The sequence below is a fragment of the Camelus bactrianus genome, chromosome 21, assembly GCF_048773025.1.
Source record: "Camelus bactrianus isolate YW-2024 breed Bactrian camel chromosome 21, ASM4877302v1, whole genome shotgun sequence".
NCBI lineage: Eukaryota > Metazoa > Chordata > Mammalia > Artiodactyla > Camelidae > Camelus > Camelus bactrianus.
This window is the reverse complement of record NC_133559.1, coordinates 16,953,969-16,975,823: the sequence shown is the minus strand read 5'-3', so window position 1 is coordinate 16,975,823 and position 21,855 is coordinate 16,953,969. Positions and strand designations below refer to the sequence as shown.

At 48.0% G+C, this 21,855-nt stretch overlaps 2 protein-coding genes across 15 annotated transcripts in view; one reads left to right on the top strand and one right to left on the bottom strand.

Moving 5' to 3' along the window:
* The window catches only part of GPR161 (G protein-coupled receptor 161), a 53,201-nt gene extending 38,195 nt beyond the window's left edge, over positions 1-15,006 (top strand). For 6 of the 8 annotated variants that reach the window (XM_045515865.2, XM_074349772.1, XM_074349771.1 and 3 more), the window contains 3 exons: positions 1,007-1,111; positions 3,743-3,862; positions 5,786-6,175. In XM_045515865.2, the coding sequence (XP_045371821.2) occupies positions 1,007-1,111; positions 3,743-3,862; positions 5,786-6,051 (491 nt within the window). In that variant the 3' untranslated portion in view covers positions 6,052-6,175. The other 2 variants (XR_012501375.1, XM_074349773.1) reach the window with 2 other exon arrangements.
* Positions 13,642-21,855, bottom strand: part of DCAF6 (DDB1 and CUL4 associated factor 6) — a 118,030-nt gene continuing 109,816 nt past the window's right edge. For all 7 annotated transcript variants that reach the window (XM_074349764.1, XM_074349763.1, XM_074349766.1 and 4 more), the window contains 2 exons: positions 19,981-20,086; positions 13,642-14,104 (listed from right to left, as the gene is read on the bottom strand). In XM_074349764.1, the coding sequence (XP_074205865.1) occupies positions 14,040-14,104; positions 19,981-20,086 (171 nt within the window). In that variant the 3' untranslated portion in view covers positions 13,642-14,039. The remainder of the gene's footprint in view (positions 14,105-19,980; positions 20,087-21,855) is intronic.

Sequence of the window (21,855 nt, the reverse complement as noted above, 5' to 3'; positions counted from 1 at the left end):
TTTTGGCTTTTGCTTTCTTTCTTTTTTATTCACCCATCTCTGCTTAGTGCCTTTCCTTAAATGTCTGGGGATCTGCGCGGTCCCAATGGTTAACGGTGCAGCCCTGGGAAGCCATCATGTGGACTGTGAGGGGCTCGGGCTGGGCCATCCCATAGGGTGGCCAGCTCTCAGGCTTTGCAGGGCTCTTCTCTGCGGCTGGTTGAATTTCCCCAGGGCCAAGGTCTCTGGTCTCCTGCCCGGACCGGGTGAGGTGATGGGGCGGGGTCCCACTGTTAAATGTACAGGCTCTTGTTCCCTCGGTTTTTCCCATGTTGCCTCAGCTGTGTCTGGTGTCTCTAAGGCCAGAGCCCCCCAGTTCACCCCTCTGCTCTCCTGCCAACTTGGGGGGCAGGTGCCTGGAGCCTGGACTGAGAAGAGTAGTGGAGGGGACCCACTGCTTCCTTTAGAGACTCTCCATCGAGCATCACCTGCCTGCAGAGACTCTCGGGCCTCCACTTCCTGAGCTTTTGGGGGCCTCCTGCCAGACTTCCCCAGCCACCAACCTCAGCTCTTTCCTGGATCAGTTTCTTGCCCACACCCATCCATCCACCTTCCAGCTTCCAGACGTTCTCTCCCCTTGGGGGCTTCAAGCCTTTTTAAAAAAAATCCCTTTTGGCATTCAGGTGGGATCCCAGGAGCCACACGTGCACCCACATTCCACGTTTACCTGGATGTTCACCTCCTTCCCTCTCCCACCTGCCTTGTTGGTGTTTGGCATTTGTCATGAGAGCTTCCCCTTTGTGGGGACCCAGTGAATCCTGTCTCAGACTCCTCGGGATAGGGATAGAACAAGGGGCAAAGTAGGGGAAGGCAGCCGAAGGCTTCCTGTCCTCAGTGAGCTGAGAGGGAGCGCACTTTGCAAGGAGAACAGAGCGGCCAGGAGAGCAGGAGGTGGGGTCCCTGAGGACCTCCCTGGCCGCCACAACGAGACGTGGATTGTGCAGTCAGTACCGACCTTGCCTTTCAGACCTGGGCCTGTCCCCACACCTCACGGCGCTCATGGCAGGCGGGCAGCCCCTGGGGAACAGCAGCAGCACTGGGGACACCGGCTTCAGCTGCTCTCAGGACTCAGGTAAGCCTCGTGCTGTCTCAGCCTCTCACCTGTCGGTTTCCGCGATGCCGGGTTGGAGCTGGTGGGAGGGATGCCTCCTGGGACGCGGAGGGCGAGAGTCAAGCGTCTGGTTTCCAGTTATGCTTTTTTCTCCCCCAGCCTTTCTGTGCCTGTTTCCTCCTCTAGCCAATGGGGATCTCAACTCCTGTTCTCTTTGCCATGCAGGACTGTTGTGAAATTCAAGTTAAGTGAAAGCCTTTGAAAAGTTAAAATGCTAAATGATTGTGAATTGTTACTTGAATTCTAGTAGCCACTGGCTAGTGCAGGCTCCAGAGTCAGCCTGTCTGGTTTTCAGTCTCGAGTTGGCTTTTTAGGAGCTGTGTTATCTCAGGCAAGCTGCTCAGTCTCCTCTGTAACCCTGCAGTTGCCCCATTTGTGAGCTGAGGGCAGCCGTCCTTCCGTCAAGGGCACTTCCCACGAGGTCGGGTGCCTTGTCAGCATCGTTTTACATGCCCTGCGGCCTGCCTGTGAAGAGCTCGGTCTCCCGGAGGAAATGGTTCCACCAGCATCCTCCAGACCTTCCCTGCAGCTGCTCCCAGAGGCTCCTGCTGACCCAGGGCTCCTCCCCGAGCAGCGGGCTCTGTGATGTCACAGTCTGCTCCTGGCAGCTCCGGGGAGCCGAGTGCCACATCCCGTGCTTGTCAGTGTGTGACTGGGATACCTCGCAAGGCCCTGGGGAGGGGCACATGGGCAGGGACCGGCGGCATCCTTCCATCGGTCATTCATAGCTCCACATCACTGACAAAGGGCCCCATCATCGGGTACCCATGCTGGGGCTGGCGGCCATCGAGGTGCTGGGCCTGATGGTGCCAAATCCTGGACCTGGAAGCCGCAGGCTGGCAGTGGGCATCTGGCTCTGTGCTCCTCCATCTCTGCGACTGGGGCCTCTTGGAAAGTCCTCTCCGCCTTGACCCCTATTTCCTCACCTGAGACTGTGTCATGGAGCTCTGGGGGAGCTGTGGGCAGGCACCCAGATGGGGGTCAAGGAGCACTTCCTTAGAGGCAGAACATTCCCTGAGAATGTGCCCTCTACCCGCAGCCCAGAGTGTTGACCCTTCTCACACCCTCCCTTGTAAACCCAAGTCCCTCGTGTGACTTGTGGTCACAGACAGGGAGGTCTGTCCATCCTCAGGGTCTCTTCCCTTCTCGGACAACCAGCAGGGCTCCAGAGGCGGGGCGGCACTCATCATTTAGCAGATACTTACTTGCTAAGCCCCTGCTTTGAGCAGACACCATGCTAGGTCCTAGGGATGCTGGGACATGCCCTCATGGCGCTTCCGGTCTGGCGGGCAGGCGGCCATCCCCTGCACTTTAAATGGGTGAATTGTGTGGTGTGTGAATGATACGTCACTAATTCTGCTTTAGAAGAGGTCCTACCTGTGGTGAGCGCTGTGGAAGGGGAAGCCGAGTGCTGCAGGACCCGTAACAGGGAGTGGCACGTGCTCCCTGTTGGGGAGAACTTGGGTCAAGGGGCATTCAAAGAGCTGCTCTGAGGAAGCTGTGAGAGAACCTCGAGAGTGAGTAGGAGGTGACCAGGCAAAAGGAGGAAGACAGTGTTGCAGGCGGGAGACAGGGCTTGGACTCTGGGATCATGCAGGCGGAGCATGAGTTTCAGCCCCGCCACTTAGCCGCATGCTCGTGAGGGGTGACATCTGCTGATTCCTCACCTGCTGTGAGCCACACAGTGTCACGTCTTCACACCTCTCAACTCATAATCCCCACGGCAGCTCTGGGAGGTAGGTGGAATTACCATCCCCGTCTTAGAGACGAGGAAGGATGCCGGGGGATTAAATAAGCTGCCTGTGACCCCAGATCTGCCTGGCTTTGGGACCCTGGTGCTTGGCCATCGGGTTCCAGTGCCTTCTAGAGGGACATGCCTTTGCAGGTTGTTCTGAAGGCACACGTGAGGAGCTCTAGGCTCCCCTGAATATCCTCATCTCCTGAACTTCAAGGCCTTGAAGGACTGCAGGCTGGAGACTAAGACAGAACAGGGCTGGTCCTGGCATCGCCCCCGTGTCAGGCCAGGGTCCCGCTCAGCCCTCCTCCCTCCCCCGCCTGTGTGCCCTACTGTCTCTATTAGGACTTCCTGCCTCTCCCTTTCCCCCCGAATTTTTGGGGGACATATTTCCAATCCTTTTTTGATCCTCAAAGAACTTTACCTTTCCAGGTTTTAAATGTTTGTTTAGTATATTTCAACTGCGATGATAAAAATTCAGACTGTAGGAAGGATCACTCAGAACACAAAGCCCCTCCTCCGCTCAGCCGGCATCCCCTTCCTCTATTCCAGGGCTGGCCAACCCAGCCAGTCCTTTTGAGTTGCACCTAACCCGTCATCCTGGGTAACATTGCTGTTACCCAGGTAACATTTGGGGTGTGTCTGACGCAGCCCCGATGGCTGGCTGGCTGCAGACTCCCTGAAATGGGATGATGGAGTGTTTCTTGGGCAAATGCTGCAGGGCAGTTGATTGCACCTGACCGTGGGTTTGAGTGAACGGGAGACAGAGGTGCAAGAGGTGTTGAGAGTGGGCAAGGAAGGCGACGAGAAGGACTTGGTGTTGCCATTATGGGTGCACAGTCTGCCCTTGGTTTCAGGCACAGATGTGATGCTGCTGGGGGACTACCCGTCTGAGGAGACCCCGCCCTCCCACTGCACTTGCCCACCCAAGAGGAGGAGCTCGGTGACCTTCGAGGATGAAGTGGAGCAGATCAGAGGTTGGTGTCTGGCTGATGGTTTCAGGAAAACAGGGGAGACGAGAGGATCTTAGGAAGACTCCTTGGCTCAGCCTGTCCCCATCCCCAACACACCAGGGCTCCCACCTTCCCTGGCCCCCGGGTCGCTCCTGACCCTGCAAGTGTCACTTGAGTCCTTAGGCTTCCCAGCTCTCAGAGCAAGCAGCATCTGAGGTTGTGTGAGCAGTGGCCTGCAGACACATTCACACACACCCACACATACGCCCTCACAAGCAGTAGCCTACAGACACATGTGCACACATACATACACACATATGCACATACACACACACACAGACACAAACAGGCAGTGGCCCACAGAGACACGGACTGCCCACATGCCCTTCCCCTCCCTCGGGATGTTGCCTGACCCGATAACACAGTTTCTGAGCTGTCCGTAGCTTCCTTCCTTTATGGATGATGTGTGCTTCTGAGTCTGGACTTGCCCTCTCTAAGCCTCAGCCTCCCCAGGTGGAGAATGGAAATAATGGTGCAGTGCGTGCACCACAGGTGAAGGCTGCCGTCTCGAGCCTCCTTTGCCCCTGAAACTGATGGGGGCGTGTGGGTCTTGGAGAGGAAGGAGGCCTGCCATAGTCTGGTCCCTACATTTTTCAATTTCACCTGTTCTGAACTCTACCCCAGCACTCTTGTTGCCTCTCAAACTTGAGGTCTAGTTTCCTATCTAGACATGCTGATTGGAAGGGGACAGAGGAGCCATCCAGGCTGCCCACAGATGCAAGAATCTCTTCGTGGGAATCCCACCGTGTGAGGACAGGCGCTGGCCTTGCTGGGTGGGACGTGGTGGAGGAGTCCAGGGACTTTAAGATCCGTGTTCTCCAGAAATGCTGAGGACGAGAATGGATATGGGCCCTTAGGGTCGTAACGAGTCCTGTCTCCTCCACCACCCTCCCTGATTCCAGATGGATTGTCAGCAAGGCAGATACCAAATCATTCGCTTTACTGGCAAAGTGGAGTCCGGAATGGAGCTTGGACCAGAAGCCTCGTGGGCTTTATCATATATCACTCCCGTATTAAACAAAATGGGTCGAGGCCCTCCCCGGCCTGGCCAGCCCACATTGCACCAGGCTTCCCCATCAGGCCTACTTGCTGGGGGACGGCCACTCTGACGACGCCTTCTCTGCAGGCGGGGAGGAGAGCGGACACGTGTGAGACCACATGGCTCGTCCGCTCCCTCCCTCTCGGGGAGTGGACTGGAAGTTACGTGCTCCAGGAAATGTGGGGAGGAGGGGATGGGCTGTTCCACCCAAATGCCAGGAGAAAAGTAGGCAGTGAGGTTGACAGTAGTGAAGCCCTGGGTGTGAAAGCAAGACCCACATTCCTCCCTCTCTTCTGTGCACGCTGGTTGTCAGGTCCTAATCCTGGGGGGCGGGCACCTGACCCTCTCATGTTCGTCCAGTCCCGAGGTTCTCCATGGCTTCGGGGAACCTCTGAGCAAGTGCGGAGAGAAAAGAGACACAGTCAGGTTTGGGGAAGCTTGTAACCGTAGCTATTGCTTGCTCCAGGGAGCTGAAAGTTCAGGGAACTCTGTAAAAATCTGAATATAATTAACAGAAAAGTATTTATCAAGCCTTTTCTAGGAGCCACACATAGACTAGGCACCTTAGGAAGAACTATTTATCACAGTAGCTCTGCTAAGTAAGGGGTGGGCTGATTGTCTCTTTACAGATGAGAAAACTGAGGTTGGATTAAAGAATTTCTAAGATTCCCCAGATAGGAGGCAGAGGAGTCAAGGAGGGTAGCCTTGGGACTCCGACAACAGAACCCACCCTTTCACCTTGTTTGCCTCCCCTCCCTGGGGCAGGGAGGCCACAGCAGGCCGACCCCGGGGTCGCCGTTGGTGCTGGCCCCTCGGCTAACCTTCTTTCTGCCTGCCTTCTCTCTCAGAAGCTGCCAGGAACCCTGTTCTTCACGTGAGAGCCGAAGTGCACAAGTCCTTGGACAGTTACGCGGCCAGCCTGGCCAGAGCCATAGAGGCCGAGGCCAAGATGAACTTATTTGGGGAGGAGGCTTTGCCCGGGGTCTTGCTGGCCGCACGGACCGTCCCGGGGGCTGGCTTCGGGGGCCGCCGAGGCAGCAGGACCCTGGCCGGTCAGAGGCTGCAGCTGCAGAGCATCGAAGAGGGCAACGTTCTAGCTGCACAACAGAGATGAGGGCCTCCGGGTGGACCGTCCCTGGAGGGAGGCCCGTTACCGTGCGTGCCGAGGCCCTGGGAGCAGCCTCTGGTGTGCAGCCATCAGAAAAAAACACTGAAAACAATGTCTGTCAGTGACTTCAGTGTCTGTTGTGAGACCACACCTGGGCTTCCCGTCGGTCCCAGGGCTGGGACTGGAGGCGTGGAGAGCACAAAGCAAAGCAGACGTGGCTGGGACTTTGGGGAGGTGGGCAGAGAGGGGCTGGAGACCATGGCTTGGAAGACCGCCCTGTGGGTCATTTCCTCTTCTCCATAGCCTGTGTCCTGGGAGTCCAGCCATGCGCAGTCCCGGGGCCCAAGGAGGTGAGCCCTTCCCTGTGCACTCGGAGGACGGCACCTCTTCTGCATGATTGACGCGGGCCACGGAGGGCCGTCTGTTCTACACTATAAATGGTCCCCTGATGGGAACCGGGGAGGACCCCCAGATTGCATTCCTATACCTCGCGTCCTGGTTATGACCTCACCTCCAGTGGAACCACCTGCTTGTGCTGGGCCACTGGCAGGGGCGACAGGCCTGGGGCGGCTATGGCTGAGGATGGGGCCCATTGTGCCCAGCTTCCTATTGACTGATTCCTTATTATTTCAAAATAAGGGAGAAACCACTGTAAAAGACAGGAGGAAGGAGCAGATACCAGATGTTTCATTTCCAGAATTACAAAAAGCAGTCCATTTGGTTAGGACACACCACGATCTTACAGAGGCTGACCGAGGCAATGGAGGCTGTTGTCTCTGGAGGGAACCCTTCACATAGGAAAACCTCATGGCGTGGATTCTGTTTGTGATGTGTGACTGCCCAGTTAGATTGGCCGGCCTCCGATTGCACGGGGAACACTGCCAAGAGCAGCAGCTACTCTGTCCCTGCCCAGGGAAGCTCAAGACAAGATAAGACTAGGAAGAACGCTGGACCTGGAGTCAGCAATCTGCCTCCTGGCTGGGCTCCACCTCACCTTAACACGTGTCATTTGGGACTTCTGGTCACCTGTAGGCCACCTGGAAAATGAGCTAAGGGAGCAGGCAGTTGGATTGACTGATGGCCAGGATCATTTCTAACTTGGATCTTTGATGTTCTCTGAATTTGTAAGCTAGGGGTAGGAAAGAATAGTGGCCCATGGACCAGCATTTGCACAGCTTTTGAGCGTGGCTCCTAATGAGCTGTGAAGCACTGCCGGCCTGGGTGTGCGGGCTTATGCGACTTGTCTGTTGAGAGCATGGTCCTGAAAGAATGCCAACTGGCAGGATGGATAAATGGGGAAGGAGGCCACCTTCTTAGAGGTGGAAGTGGGGCCGCAGGGTTGTGATTCAAATGGTTAGACCACCCCTCCCCTTTGAACTGGGCCTGCAATTGAAGTGTGAGCTTGGAGTAGCAGCTGTGGTGACTTGATACACCTGTGCCCCTCCTCCAGCCTGGGTGATGAAATCATCCGAGTGCAGGGCTTTTCTCCACCTTCAGAATTCTAGCTGGTCAGCAGACGGCGGATTCCGAGGATATCTGGCTGCATCTGCAGTGAGGCAGCCGTTCCCCAAAGTGAATTAGCTTTGCGGTGTTGCTCTGGGGTCTAGCTAGCTCTCAGTGAGGCAGAACGAGTGGTTGGCTGGTCCTCTGGCCTGCAATTTACAAAAGACCTTTCCTGAGCCCTGGGGGCCTTGCTACCTTTATGCTGATCAAACTCATCAGCAACTTTTGTGGGTCAGCTGGGTGCCAGGTGCTGGTCTGGGTTCCGAATGGGCGTGGGAAGGAGCAGATGGCTTTTCCGGAGGAGCAGGGGGCGGTTTCAGTCGTGGGTTCTGTTTATGAGATGTGCAGGTCGATCAGACTCTGCTCTCACCACGGGGTGGCATTCCTAAATCCGAGGGCATTTTATGTTTTCTCTGTATAACTTTTCTTAGCACTTGTCTAGCTTCTAAAGGGGCCACATTCCTGAGTGCCTAGTATGCACTGAGGTGGAACAGGGAAGAGAGATCTTTACCTCTAGATTGGAATAACCCGGGATGCTCCCCCCCCAACCCATTAGGCCTTTTTGAGTGCCATAAAGTGGCTTGGGACCCATGCATTGGAGAGTGCTTCCCCTGCACTGTACTTGGCTGGGCTCTAGGGAGAGTCTGGAGACCCCCAGGTCCCCACCAGCTGACCCCAGACTAGCTGGGATACACTAGAATTTACCCCAAGCTCATCTAGAAATACTGCACTTCACAAAAGCATGCACTGCGTTTCCCCTTTCCTAAAGTCATCTACCAGACACTGCACGGCCAGCATGCGCAAGGCCCCAGGCGGGGCTCTGTGAGCAGTAACACTGAAGCGTTTTCACTCTAATGGAGGAAGAGACCTGGGGGAGACTGAGGCTAGTAAATAGCAAAATCGAGTAATGATTGTAGAACTGTGGGCTCCAGAGGGAGGTGAATAATTCCAACTCGAGGAGTTCGGGACCGCTCCATGCAGGAGGTGACAGTTTGAGCCAAGCCTTGGAGGGTATCTGGCGGCTGGAACCATATTTTGCATATTCGGGAATTCAGGTTTTTCCTGATTCAGCTTGAGAGAGAGCGTGCAAGAAGGAGGTGAATGGGGAGAAGAAGCAGAGATAATCCTCATATATTCTGAGGTTTCTGAGAGGCATTTTTGAGGACACTTGTCCTTAGTGCAGAAGGTCAAAACCCCAACTGCCCCCGCTGAACCCAGGTCCATCAGCTGTATTCTGTGCGCTGGCAGCCAGAGGCCTGCCTGAGGCCACCTGGACAGTGCCCGGTGGGACATTTGGCTATTTATTTACTTAAAAACCTTATTCCTGCATCTTCTGGTGTTGACAGGACCACGTTTAGGACTTTTTCCCATCTCTGTTTCTTTCATTGAGATTGCCGTTTGACCAGGTCCCCGTGCTGTGCCCCCATACCAGGTTTGTGACCCAGCACACTCCAGAGCACACAGCTCAACCCCTAGCCGTTTCCCAGGCCAGACGCACCAGGACTGGAGTTCAGGGCCTTGGGCGATAGGTGGCAGCAGCATGGCTGTGATGCTACTGGCAGTTCCTGAAAGCAAAGAGCTAAGGGTAAACCGAAGGCTCCGTTTGCTTCTGGCGTAGAGCTCTTCCTCTCAGTCCTTGTGTCCTCTGCAGTCCTCAGCCTTGAAAGGACCACCCAGCTAGCTTGCTTCCACGTGTGACCCCATTCAGGGTTGCAGGCACCGCAGCTGTGTGAGCTTAAGCAAACCGCTGGTGTCTAAGAGGGACTGAAGAATGTAGGATGAAGCCCATCTGTGCTAATGTTCTTTGATCCTCATTTAAGGAGCTGCTGTGTACTGAGCGACTGGCGAGCCCAGCTCAAGTATTTGCAACAGGCCAGGGTGGTCTGTGGGATGGGACAGTGGGGAGAGTGCCTTCATACAATGAGAGATCTTCCTGCCGTTCGGAGTTAATACTATGAGTATCCTCCTGTCCTGACAGTTGGTCCTTGATAAATTTGCAGATTAGAGACAGGTCTCTGGATGGACCACAGGAAACACTCACAAGAAGGGTTCAGCCTTGAGCCCCGGCTCTCCAGTCTGGAAGGTACTGTGGGCGTGATGTGGTTACAGAAGGGTGAGGCGGGGAACTAGCATGTATTGAGTGCCTACTGTGTGCCTGCTGAGATATCTGAGCGCCTGTCACGCACTTGGCATTAGGCACCTTCAAATGCTTTATCTTACTGCAGTCAGTGCGACAGTGATACAGTAGATAGTGCAGGCTTTGGCATGGTGAGTTCTGGGTTCAGATCCCACATTGCTGCTTAGTAGTGAGGTGTCCTTGGGCTGGTTACTCAGCCTTGCAGTTTTCTCATCTAGAAAATGAACTTTGTAGTCTGCTTCTGTGAGGACACAGAAGCCGGGGGGCCTCCCTCCCAGGTGTTATGTGGAGTAAAGCATCCAGCACAGTACCTGACGCAGGGCCGCTGCTGTTTCTTCTCACCCTGTGGGTGGGTGTGTTATTCTTGCTTTCCAGGGCTATGATGGGAAGTGAGACTCTTGGAAAGATAACTGTTACCCTGGATAGGAGGTGTTGAAGATTGTTGCCATGGGAATCGTCATGCTTGCTGTACAGGACGGAAGGATCTTTTGGGAAAGGGATGTTGTGAGAAGGGAGAAGGCAACAGCGAGGAGGGAGGAAAGGCTACGTAGCACCTGGAGTTCGGGAGATCTGAAGGAGCGAACCTGAGCTTTCCTGTTCCTAGCTGTCAGAGACGATGGAGCCTCGTGGCTGGGTGGCTCTGGGATCAAAGAACAAGCTCAGCCTTCACCTCCCTTATAGCCCGGAAGGGATGCCCTCCCCGAGATGTGACCTGGGTTCTAAGGTGCAGTGACAGTGACTGTGTGGCTGTGGCTCTTGGGTTCACAGACTCTCTGACCCTGTGAGCCCTGAGGAAAGAGGCAGCGCGGGGCAGGGGTCCATGCTGCCACCCAGTGTACCCAGAACCCCGGTGACGCCAGTGGGAGAGAGAGGGGCAGTCACAACTTTCACTCTGAAGCAAAGGAAAAATGGCTGTGACCCCAAGAGGGGACAGAGACAGACTGGCCTGGGTTCGGGAGGGATATACGCAGAATCCAAGGAGGCCTTGAGAAGTAAAGGGAATTTCCTGACTCAGGGCCAAGTGCCAGCTCTTGGCCTGTGACTGAGAGCAGGAAAGAGCCGGCTTTGCACCCCGAGGGGGAGGAGTGCGGGTTAGTTCACAGTCACCGTCATTGGAAGAATGGGTCAGCAAGGCTGTATTAGGTGGGTAGAAGGAACTATTGTAAACCAAGGAGCCTGGGAGGTTGGAATGTCTGCTTGCCAGACCTAAAAACAAAACAAAACAGAACTCTGCAACCCTAAAGAAAATGACTGGTTGGATTCACTGTAAAGAACTCAAAGCACAAACTCAAATCTGCATCTGATTACCAGGAGCACAGTTCTGCTCAGTGTTACTTTTAGGAGAACATAACATGCAAAGCTGGGTTCATTTCCCTCGGAAAGCATTTTCCTGAGCAGTATTAGTGGCTTAGGAATTAGAGGCCACTTCTGTTTTTCCTTTTGATGCAGCCATTTTGAACTATCACTTATCATAGGCGAGTCCACCCCTCCCAGAGAAGGCAGCCCCAGGGAGGAGCGCAGGTCTGGGCAGGGGAGGCCCTGCTGAGAGTGCCTGGAAATAGCTCTCAGTCAGTGGTGCAGATCTGCTCGAGGGACAGAGTTCTCTGCTGTGTTCTGATAATGGAGCACCAGATGCAAAAGTGGTTAAAAACCAACCTTCAAAGCAAAATAAAGACAAGCTAATCCTGAAACATATTTTGCTTGAAGTTTTTAGATGATGTCTGTTAAAAGTAAGAAAAATGCTTAGGATTATTATACATCAATATTTATAAACAAGTAAAATACTTAGAATAGTTTTCTTGTACCTGATTAAGTAGCTGTTTGGGATATGTGTATAACTGTGGGAATTGTGAATCTGTACTTGAAGTCGTGGCCTGCAGACTTCTGGGTGTCTCCCCCTTGACTCCTTACCCGTCTTCCACAGACATATCCCTGCCTCCAGCCTCCCTTCCCGTGGGCTAAAAGGGAGACAGCAGGAAGACGCCGATTATTGCAGAATTGGGGGGTGGGGATGTCTATTCCAGAGTCCCCTGGGTACCTTTATCCGTGGTGTTTTTCATAAGTTTCCCCAAGACAATTAGATTCATGGAACATTGTTAAATGACATCCAGCATGATCAAGAAATACACAACACTCTTAACCCAAAGGTTTTAAAGGTTTGATGACTAGCAGTGCTGTCTCCATATGGCCATCCCATAACCAAAGTCAGAGGGCAGGTGGTAGATTATTAGACTAGGAACCACCTCAGGCAGCAAAGTCCACCACCTTTATCTGACCCTGCACCTGCTCCACTAAAGTCATATTCCTTTCTCTAAGTGGGGAAGTGGGCACTAGGGTCCAGAGTCTAACTTACTGGGGTTCCCCTCACCCCCATGGCAACACACGTGGAATCACAGAAGCGGCCGGGGTGTGTCAACTCCGCCTCTGTAGGTTTTCTCTCCGCTGCCTCCTTGACTGCCAGTCTGACTTGTCCTGCTCCTTTGCAACATAACACCACCAAAACCGCAAAATCACTAAAAGTAGGGGGCCTAATTCTCTGGACAAATGTTACTTTAAAAAAATTTTGTTTTTAATTGAAGTGTAGTCGATTTACAGCGTTGTATTAATCGCCGGTGTACAGCACAAGTGATTCAATTATACACACACCTTTTCATTATAGTAACCTATTGACTATAGCTCCAAATTAAAAAAAAATTAGCTTTAGAGTAGTTTTAGGTTCCCAGCAAAATTGAGCAAAAAGTTCAGGATCGCCCACCCTCAGCTGCACAGCCTCCCCCACTATCAGCATCCTGCACCAGGGTGGACAAATGCCATTTTGATTTTCTTGTTTTTCCTGCCAAGGAGTTACTCCTTGACCCCACAGAGTCCTCCATCAGCCAGTTTTCCAGCACTTGTCTCTAGCACAGCCCTGTTCCTGTTTTATTACAGTGGATGAAATAATGCCATACTGTGTGCTGCGGTGGTCTTTTCAGTTATTCTGTGAAGCCTTTCAACCTCCATGGTTTCGTGTGATCCTAACACAGCTCCTGGGACACAGGTGGTGCAGGTAAGGTTACCGCCATTTTAGGGAGGAAGAAACAAGCCCAGAGAGGTCAGATGGCTTGAGCAGGTCACATAACTATTTGGGAACGAGAAACTAAGACCCTGGCACTTTTCAGAAATCATGCAGTTGCCCTGTTTGGCCCAGCCTCTAACTCCTTCCCCTTTGGCCATTTAGCATAGTCCGGTGTTACTGAGCCAACTACAGAGCCACGTTTCCTCTATCCAAAAGCCCAGCTTGTCTTCTCTCAGCAGCAGGTGTCCCTGGGCTTGCAGCCATCTTCTGGGGAGGAGCGGTCCCTGGTGTCCACACGGGAGAGGGGTGCTTCGCTTGGCCACACCTGTGAGTCTATTCAGGGCCCAGAGAGAGCAGCATGGCAGCTTAGGGGACGGGAGGGAGGATGTCTGAAGGGGTAAGTCTGCAGGAGCAGCTTCAGGTCGTAACCTATAGGACACAGGCCTGGGTGTACATGGCTTAATTTGAGTGAAGGTGGACACCAGAGATGAGGAAGACCAGGAATTAGAGGACTGGATGGTCAACAACCTTCAGTTGAGATCTTAGAAGTTGGAGACAGGAGGGTCAGAAGCCAGAGCGCTCAGAACTAGCTTGTGCTAATATGTATGTGAGCTATCCAGGATGCTGTGATTTTTGCTGGAAGCCTGACTCCTGTACTTGGTTAATAAGGTACAACCAAGTCATGAGAGATGAAGCTAAGGTTGGAGATAAAGTACTCTGGAAGGAGAAATGAAAAAAGCTCTTCTTTGTGAGTCTGTCACACGGAAGTCAAAACAAAACAAAAAAAGGTTGTTAAATCTAGACAAGAATAGAGAAAGACGATCTGATGTTACGAGAAAAGATTTGGAAAACGTGGGTCAAAGTGGCAAGGCATTAAATAAAAAGGCCATTTCAGGATATCTTAAAACAACCAACTTCTTTAATTAGAAAGCAACAAACATGCAAATGGCAAGTGTAGAAATTTATTTGAACCAACATTTTCACTATAATGAAAATTACTCTTCAACATTGATCCAAGCTCCCACATCTGAAGGTTAGGGAAAATATTGCACTTTGCATTTTCTAGCACTCCTCATACATGGCAAAAGGTTTTTGAAACATTTTGCTAGTTTTGTTTGACACACGCTCCCAAATTCATGCACACAATCATTCCAAACCAATGTTAGGTTATCCCAAAAAAAGGGAAAAACTCCAAAAAACCATAACCTTAAAATTGCACTAAAGCTTTGTAAAGAAAAAAATATAATAAATGTCTTATACAAATTTCAGAACATCTAAGTGCTTGCCGGTAGGAGCTGATTATTCCTCATCCTCGTTTTCATTCTCCTGACCAGAGCCTTCTGATCTGTCACCCTCCAACCGGTCTGGAAAACACAGATATGAGACAAAAACATAGTATCTTTACTATTACAATTAAAATAATTTTCAATGCCTTTTTATTTCAGACTGATTAGAACGTATGTAATTCAACACATCGTCCTGTAAAAACCAGTTCACAGCTGATTTTTTTTTTTTTTTGCCTCTAGAGACAAATACAAAACATAGCACCATTAACTTTGAATGTGCATGTCATTCTAGAGATATAAAAATTGAAAAGAAATGACCCTAAAGATCTTGATATATTGTGGTCTACTGCAGTGGTTTCCAAACTGTGTTCCTTGGTGTCTAGGAGCCCAAGGAGGTGTGTCAGGTGTCACCAAGGGGAGTGAGAGGGACGCTGTGTGAGAATCTGGGGGCCTTCTTAAGGATCTGTATACTTCTGTTTATAAAAAGATTTTTAAAACTAAGTATCTGTCCCAGGATACAACAGTGACGAAAAAAGACAGAGCCTCTGCCCCAGGGAGCTTGTCCAGCCCGACACTCAGGCGAGGGTGCCGCTGCAGCCTGGGAGCCAGCATGGCGCGCGCTCGGGCTTCAAGGTTACACTTGCTGCCACGCTGCTTGGGCGCTTTCGCCCAGTTCTCAGCTCGGAAGGTTCCGCTTACTCATCTCGGTGCTGCCAACTATTATGCCCTTTGTGACGCTTTCCCCAGACTTTTTCAAAACCCAACCTGCAGAATGAACTCCTTCCTCCACACTCCAGAATGGTTCACAGGTACCGTAGAACGATGACTCTAATAGTTTGCCTGCGTATCTCCTTGCAGACTAGACTGTGAGCTCCTGGGAAGGTAGGAGCTGTTTCTTTTTATCTTATATCCTCAGGGCCTAGTATAAGATGCTCAATGAATGTTTATCAAATAAAGGAATATACATTTTACTATAAAAACTTATGATACATAATATATTACATTGAGGTATATAAAGAAGGCAACAGTATCCTATCACGACCACCTCTAGGATGGAACCCTTTCTGCCACAAACATTTCTCCAAGGTAAGCTGGGGGGAGAAAAAGGTTAGCTATATGGGAAACAGCTCAGTCCCACCGTCAACAGCAAGAGAAGACTGAATGCTAAAATTCTGTTATCTGCAGAGGCTTACACACTTCCACTGGATTCTAAGTCAGCAACACCAGTATACAGAAGGGACTATGTTTAACTCTCCAAGTGAGTTAGATTAAATCCCCTCTATGCTGACTCCATTGCAATGTCAAACTAATGATATAATGTGTGTGTATACGATTTGTAACCTGCCTCATACAAATTTTAGCTATTATTAAAAGTGTTCAATTCACATGTGTAAAATACATGAACAATAAGATTATAATAGACCTTCACAGATCATTAAGGACTCGAAACACAGTGGAAGACTTTGTCTCCAATAAAAAGCACCTAAGGGATATTACTATAAAAGAGATTACACTGTTTTTATTGTGTGATATATTTTCATGGGAGAACAACACATGAAGTTTTCTGTTTAACTAGATTATCATGAACAGGATATGACTGACTACTTTCAACAAACCTATTCTGTCCTATTAGTGGAGCACGAGGAAGCAGAATTAGCCTTTTTCAAAATGTGTAGGGCTACCCAGGTTCTTTCTGGTTGTCACACTATGAATGAAGACAGGGAAATGAAGGGTTCAGAAGAAATACCACAGCCTTTAAATCAGAGAGTTGACATCAGACATTAGAATTCTGCAGAGTCTAAAGCAAGCAAGAGAGTCAAGTGAGGGCTAAGGGTCTCTTACACAGGTCACAGGATCATGGACAGTGGCTTCTGGAATGAGGAAGAGAGCAGAACATTTGTTCTTTTCTCAAATCCTTCTCTTTTAATTGCAGAGTCATCTCAGAATACAAACCCAGTTTCTAAAAATAAATGAAGTCTTTTGTCCACAAAGTACTACTGAGGTAGTAAAATTGCAAAGCAGTTCAACCCTTTAAAACAAATCTCTGGCTGGCAATTATAGACCAAGGAGGACTGAGGAACACTGTGTTCTTTTAAATTAAAACTAGAAATAAGGATCGCTTCTCTATCCACTGTTTTCAAAAGTAGACAACACCAAACTGCTTTTGTAAATAAGGTTTACATTTGTAAAGAGAAAAAAAAAAAAAGGTCCTTTTATTCTCTGTTAAAAATATTTCTTCAAGGAATTATTTTTGGTGGGGAAGATAAGATATGAAGAGATACTTACTTTGCTGTGGGTGGGGGTAGGGAGGGAGATGAGGGAGACATGAAAAAAATTTTCCAAAGGAAACCTGTGTTCCACAAAAACAGTTTCCCAGGCTAACCTTTACAAAATTATTTACTTTAAAATACAGAATCAATACAAGACTCAATAGCTAGAGATCTGATGATACTAGTTCATTCACTCACCCATTCATTCACCAAACATTTACTGAGCAACTATAATGTGCTGGGCACTGTTCCAGGAGCGAGATACCCAGCTATGAACAAGACAGACTACGTCTCTGCTCTGAGTTGACCGGAGAGTGACTGAATGAGAGGGAGGGTGTGAGAAGGCACATGAGGCAACTTCACACTGGGTGACTAAGGCCAAGACTCCAACTGTATGTTCGATTATTAGTGAAGCTGGGGGACAGCGTCTTTTTAGGCAGAGGAAACAGCCACTGAAAAGGTCCTAGATATGCTAACCAGCTGGATGAGTAAGGAAGAGAAAAGCAGCAGCCGGTGTGCTGAGACGCAGTGAGCCGGGGGAATGAATGCGTCAACTGAGAGGCTGGCAGGTCTAGGTCATGCAGGACCTTGCAGACCAGGGTATGAGTCTGGGTCTTATTTTAAGAGCAGTGGGGAGCCCCTGAGGATTTTAAGCAGGGGTGACATAACCTAATTTATGGGATTTTAAATTTCTTTTTTAAAAATTTATTTTTATAGAAGTATAGTTGATTCAATGTTGTGCTAGTTTCAGGTGAACAGCAAAGCGATCCAGTTACATACACACGTACATTCTCCTTCAGACTGCCCTCCACTACAGGTTACCACAAGGTACTAAACACAGCTCCCCGCACCACATGGCAGACCCCTCATTTATGTCTTTAAAAAGGAGTCAGCGAACTGTGGCTCATGGTCAAATCCACCCACAGCCTATTTCTGTAAATAAAGTTTTATTAGAACAGAATTACACCCCTTCATCTGCACATTATCTGTGGCGGCTTTTGCACAACAATGTCCGAGATGAGTAGTTGCAACAGAAACCACATGGCCCACAAAGCCTGTTTACTATCTGGCCATTTAAAGAAAAAGTTTGCTGGCCCATGTCAAACTGTGTGCAGGCAAGAGTGGAAGCAGGGGGACCAAGAATGGATGGATATGGATTATATTCTGGAGTAAAGCTGCCGTAATTTACTGATGGAGTGAGTCTGTGCATGACCTGGTAAGTGACTGTGAGCTCATCACTATGATGTGAGGCTCCCCAGATCCACGGAGAACACTACGGCTGTCTAGATCCCCACGTGCCAAGGGCCAGGGGTACGAAGGGGTGCTTCAGGCTTTCATAAATCATGTTAACACATTTGGACTCTGTCCCAAGAACATGGGGAGGCACTGGGGAATTTTAAGGAGAGGAGTAAACTGATCAGATCCTAACATATTCTACAGAGTTTAGAATGGTTCACACACCAAGTCACCACCTCTCCAAAGCCTATCAAGGCTTCCAGGGATCTCAGAACTGCCTTCCTACCTCAAGAAGCTGCCTAGACGGAAAGTTGTCTTCAGCACAGCATTCACGAGAATAATTTTCATTGCTTTTTTAAAATGCAGGGGCTCAAGCCCCATTCAGGTAAAATGAATCTGAATCTTTAATGGATAGGAACTAGGTATTTAGAGTTTTAAAAAGGGGATGTGAAGTGCACCTCTCATTAAAAATCACAGCTTTAGAAGGAAGGAGCTCTCTCGTATCTATTTGCTGGACTTTCCTAGAATGAAAGGGCTGAAGTATTTTGTGGCTAGCTTGTGCTTCTTGGGACCAAAGTAATTCTCCTTGAATATGCATACACTATTGTACTTGGAGTACAGGATAATGAAGGGAAGGAAAGGAAAGAGTTGTCTGACCCATCAAATAACTAGGTATCTTAAGGATAAAAGCAGCAGAAATACAAATCCTAGGGTACCCTTTCCTATCTAGTCTTTTTTATATTAGAGAAGCAAGAGGGTGAGTTAAGTTGATAAAGCAACTAGAAATTGTCTCTTTTTGATGGCTGGCAAAAAAAAAAAAAATTAGAAGAGAATCTTTATATTATAAAACATCTATCTAACTCTAAAATCAAAGAAGGATGATCATAACTATTAGCTAACAAACCACTGCCACATTAGCACCTATTTAAAACAGATTCTTGCAGAAATAAAAGAATTCGTTTCCTACAGGAAAACTCAGGAAGAGCCATTCAATAGATGAACTCGTCATAAGAACAAGAAAATTTTAGTTGTCATAAATAGCAAATTTTTTTTGTTCTATATAATGCTGCCTCCTCAAATCTGAAATCCAAATCAATTAAACTTAAGGGTTACTGACTGTTATTGAAGAAAATAGATCCAAAGATGTTAGTGATTAATAACTAACATCTCAAAGAAGTATTGCAAAAATATTTTGTTGGATTACTAACATTTTCCTTTTATGTTTTAAGTTTATTTTTTGTTTTGCTTTGACCATCTGAAATTTTCACTCTTTTTTGTAACTGTTAACATTTACAGTTTGAGGGCTATTTTCTCTGTAACTTTTAATTACAGACAGAACGGGCTTCTTTCAATTCTTCAGATGTACTACACAGTCTCTCTCCTTTAGGACCTTGAAAAAAGCTGTGTATCTTCACTCTGCCTGGAATCCTCACCTCTCCCTTCCCCACTCTCTGAGGAAGTGATGAGTAACCCCCACTTACACAGACCTGAGGGATCAGCAGAAGTTACCCTAACGGACTGAGGATGGGAGGGGACAGCGCGATTATAAAGATTCTGAGGTGGGAAGAGTTTGATGTGCCCACCCCATTCAAGAGAGGGTCAGAGGACTGCATGCTTTATTCATGACTTGACTGTATTCCTGCAATGAAGTCTGTAGGTCAAAGGGGAGTAAGAGCTTGGAAGCTAGTTTCAAATTTCAAGCTTTATCATTTATCGGTTGTGTGACCCGGGGTAAGTTATTACAAATAATCTGCTTTGTAAAGGGTTGGAGCTAAGTGAGGATAAATCTGTGAGATGACTGGTATGCTGTCTGATACATCATAGGTGCTCTATAAATGGTGGTGGTTATTATTATTAAATACCCAACATATGAAGGAATGTGTGGTTATCAGTGAAGCAGGATAAGCATTTTATCTGTAATGGATACTGGATATTTTCTATTGTTACGAACACAGGTTATTCCACTCCTTCCTGAATATTAATTGTAATATGTGCATTTTGTCTGTGGCACTGAACCCCACAGTTAATTGTCTAAAACAAACAAAAAAACTGAAAAAACATACCGAGGTACTGGTTTCAACCTTTGTAGTAGCACACGACATTTATTTTTGTCTGGACTATGATTGATTTTGACCAAACCTACCATTAAAGGGTACTTAGTATAACATATCTTAAGGTTTATGGTATGATCTTCCACTCTGAGAAGAAAAGCACAACTGATAAAAGTTTTCAACGGACTTCATCTTTCCATTTTGACACTTTTCAATAAATTTGGCTCGTGGGGATACAAATTACTAAGATCAAGAGTTCACCGTACTCCCATTTCAGAAGTTAAGCTGCCTTCATTTGTGATTTAAGGAAATTATACAGATTTCTTTAAAGCAGATCTTAAACAACAATGTTTTTCAAATATATTAATGATTTTGATAGTACACTGACAGTTCTTACCAGCTCGGATATGATTCAGTGAAGCCAACATCCTCAGCATGAAAGAGGCTGGAACTGTAATGGTATTTCTAGTCTCTTCCAGCATGAGCTCATTTCGAGTGATAACCTATGAGGCAAGTTAAATAACCAAGTCAAAGATCATAGAGTAACTATACCTTTTCCTTGAAGATTAGGACAACCAGTAAAAAATCCGCAGGTTCTAGGAGGAATTACTTCATTCTTCATATACATTTATACCTTAATATTTCCACCTTAAGGCTGCTCAATGCCAAATAATTACTTTAACTTGCATTTGACAGAGTAAGATCTATCAAAGAACACTACTCTTTCAACTGGCAGAAAGACAAGGTCAAACTTTGATGCTGCTCGAAACATTCAAGATTTTGGTTTAATTTTACTTGTGATGTGTTTCCCAGAGCAGTCCCCTTTGTGTCCACTTATTCTCCCCTCTAGCAGAACTGATGCTCTCAGTGACAGAGTACTGTTAAATTACAATCCCTGGGTCACTTGGATCCCTCGAGGAAACGTTCCCTTGACTGAAGCAAAGTCATCTTGAAAAATAAACCTTTGGACAAGAGTTACCAGTGAACTGTGTCTTAAGTACCAACAATAGGACTAAACGAACACCCATGAACACCTAGGGATTATCTAATGTATAATCATGGGCAAAGGAAAAAAGAAAGAGGAAAAGCAAAGACCATAGCAAAGGAAAAAAAAAGAAGGAAGGAAGAAAGGAAAACATGAGAGGAAGAGGAGGATGCTGATCTGATCAATGGTATTACATTTTCAACTCATTACGGTGTCCCCCAGGGCCCTTTACCCTCTTGCCCCAACCTAGCTTTTTAGTCCGACTGAGCTACTTTCTTGTGTGTCCTCTAGGTTTCAGCCCACTAATGGTTCATTTACCTTTAGGGAGCTTGAACATGCTGATCCTTCTGTCTCAAATGTTCCTTTGCTCCTTGTCTGTCTGGCAAAATTCTCATTTCCTCTGTGAAGGCTTTCCCATCCCATCTACTCCATTTGCAGGCACAGCTGCTCCCTTCTACAGGCTTCCAAAACGCTACATGTACATCTCTGACACTGACCATACTATATTCCAGTTGTTTTTATGTCAATTTTCCCCATTAGTCTTTAAGTTCTGAGGGCAGGGTTTGTCTTTTTAAATTCAGCACTGTGCCTGACATACACCAAGTGTTTTATAAATGCCTATTAAATGAGTGAAAGTATATGTGGGAATCGTGCTGTGACCTGTCAACCTTGGTCTAGAGGACCAGTTTCCCAACTCACTAGTATTTTTAGCAATGAATCCCTATTTTATTGTTTTAAGAGGGTGTAGCATCAACCCAAGTTGCACTGAGCTCCTCACAAAAGCTCAATAATTGGTTAATAGCTGATTAATGCAAAGGACCCTTATTTTCATAAGAAATCTTACATGGAAACCCACAAATGAAAACCCTGGTTGAAGTTGGTGAGGAAATGCCCAGAGTTTAATTGTGGTATCATCCATCTTCCCACTCCCAATCTTATAGGAAACCTAGAGCTTCAGAGGACTCGGTTTGAAAACTACTAATTTAACAAGAAGCTGAGGAAATCTTAAGATATAATCATAAAGGAAAAGATTCTGCAATCATTTATTCCACTACCAATTTGGCTATGATATGGAGAACAGCTATAGTAAAACTATTTCCTTAAAGGACAGAGGCTTTTTAAAATGATTCTTCATTGCAAGAAGCACACATAGTCAACCTATTTTTCTTAAACTACAATACACAACCTGTTATTACCAATTATCAATATTCTAATCATCAAAATCATACTTCTATTTTTACCTCTCTAATATTATAGGCATTTTTTTCTTAATTTTTCTTTTTCTTA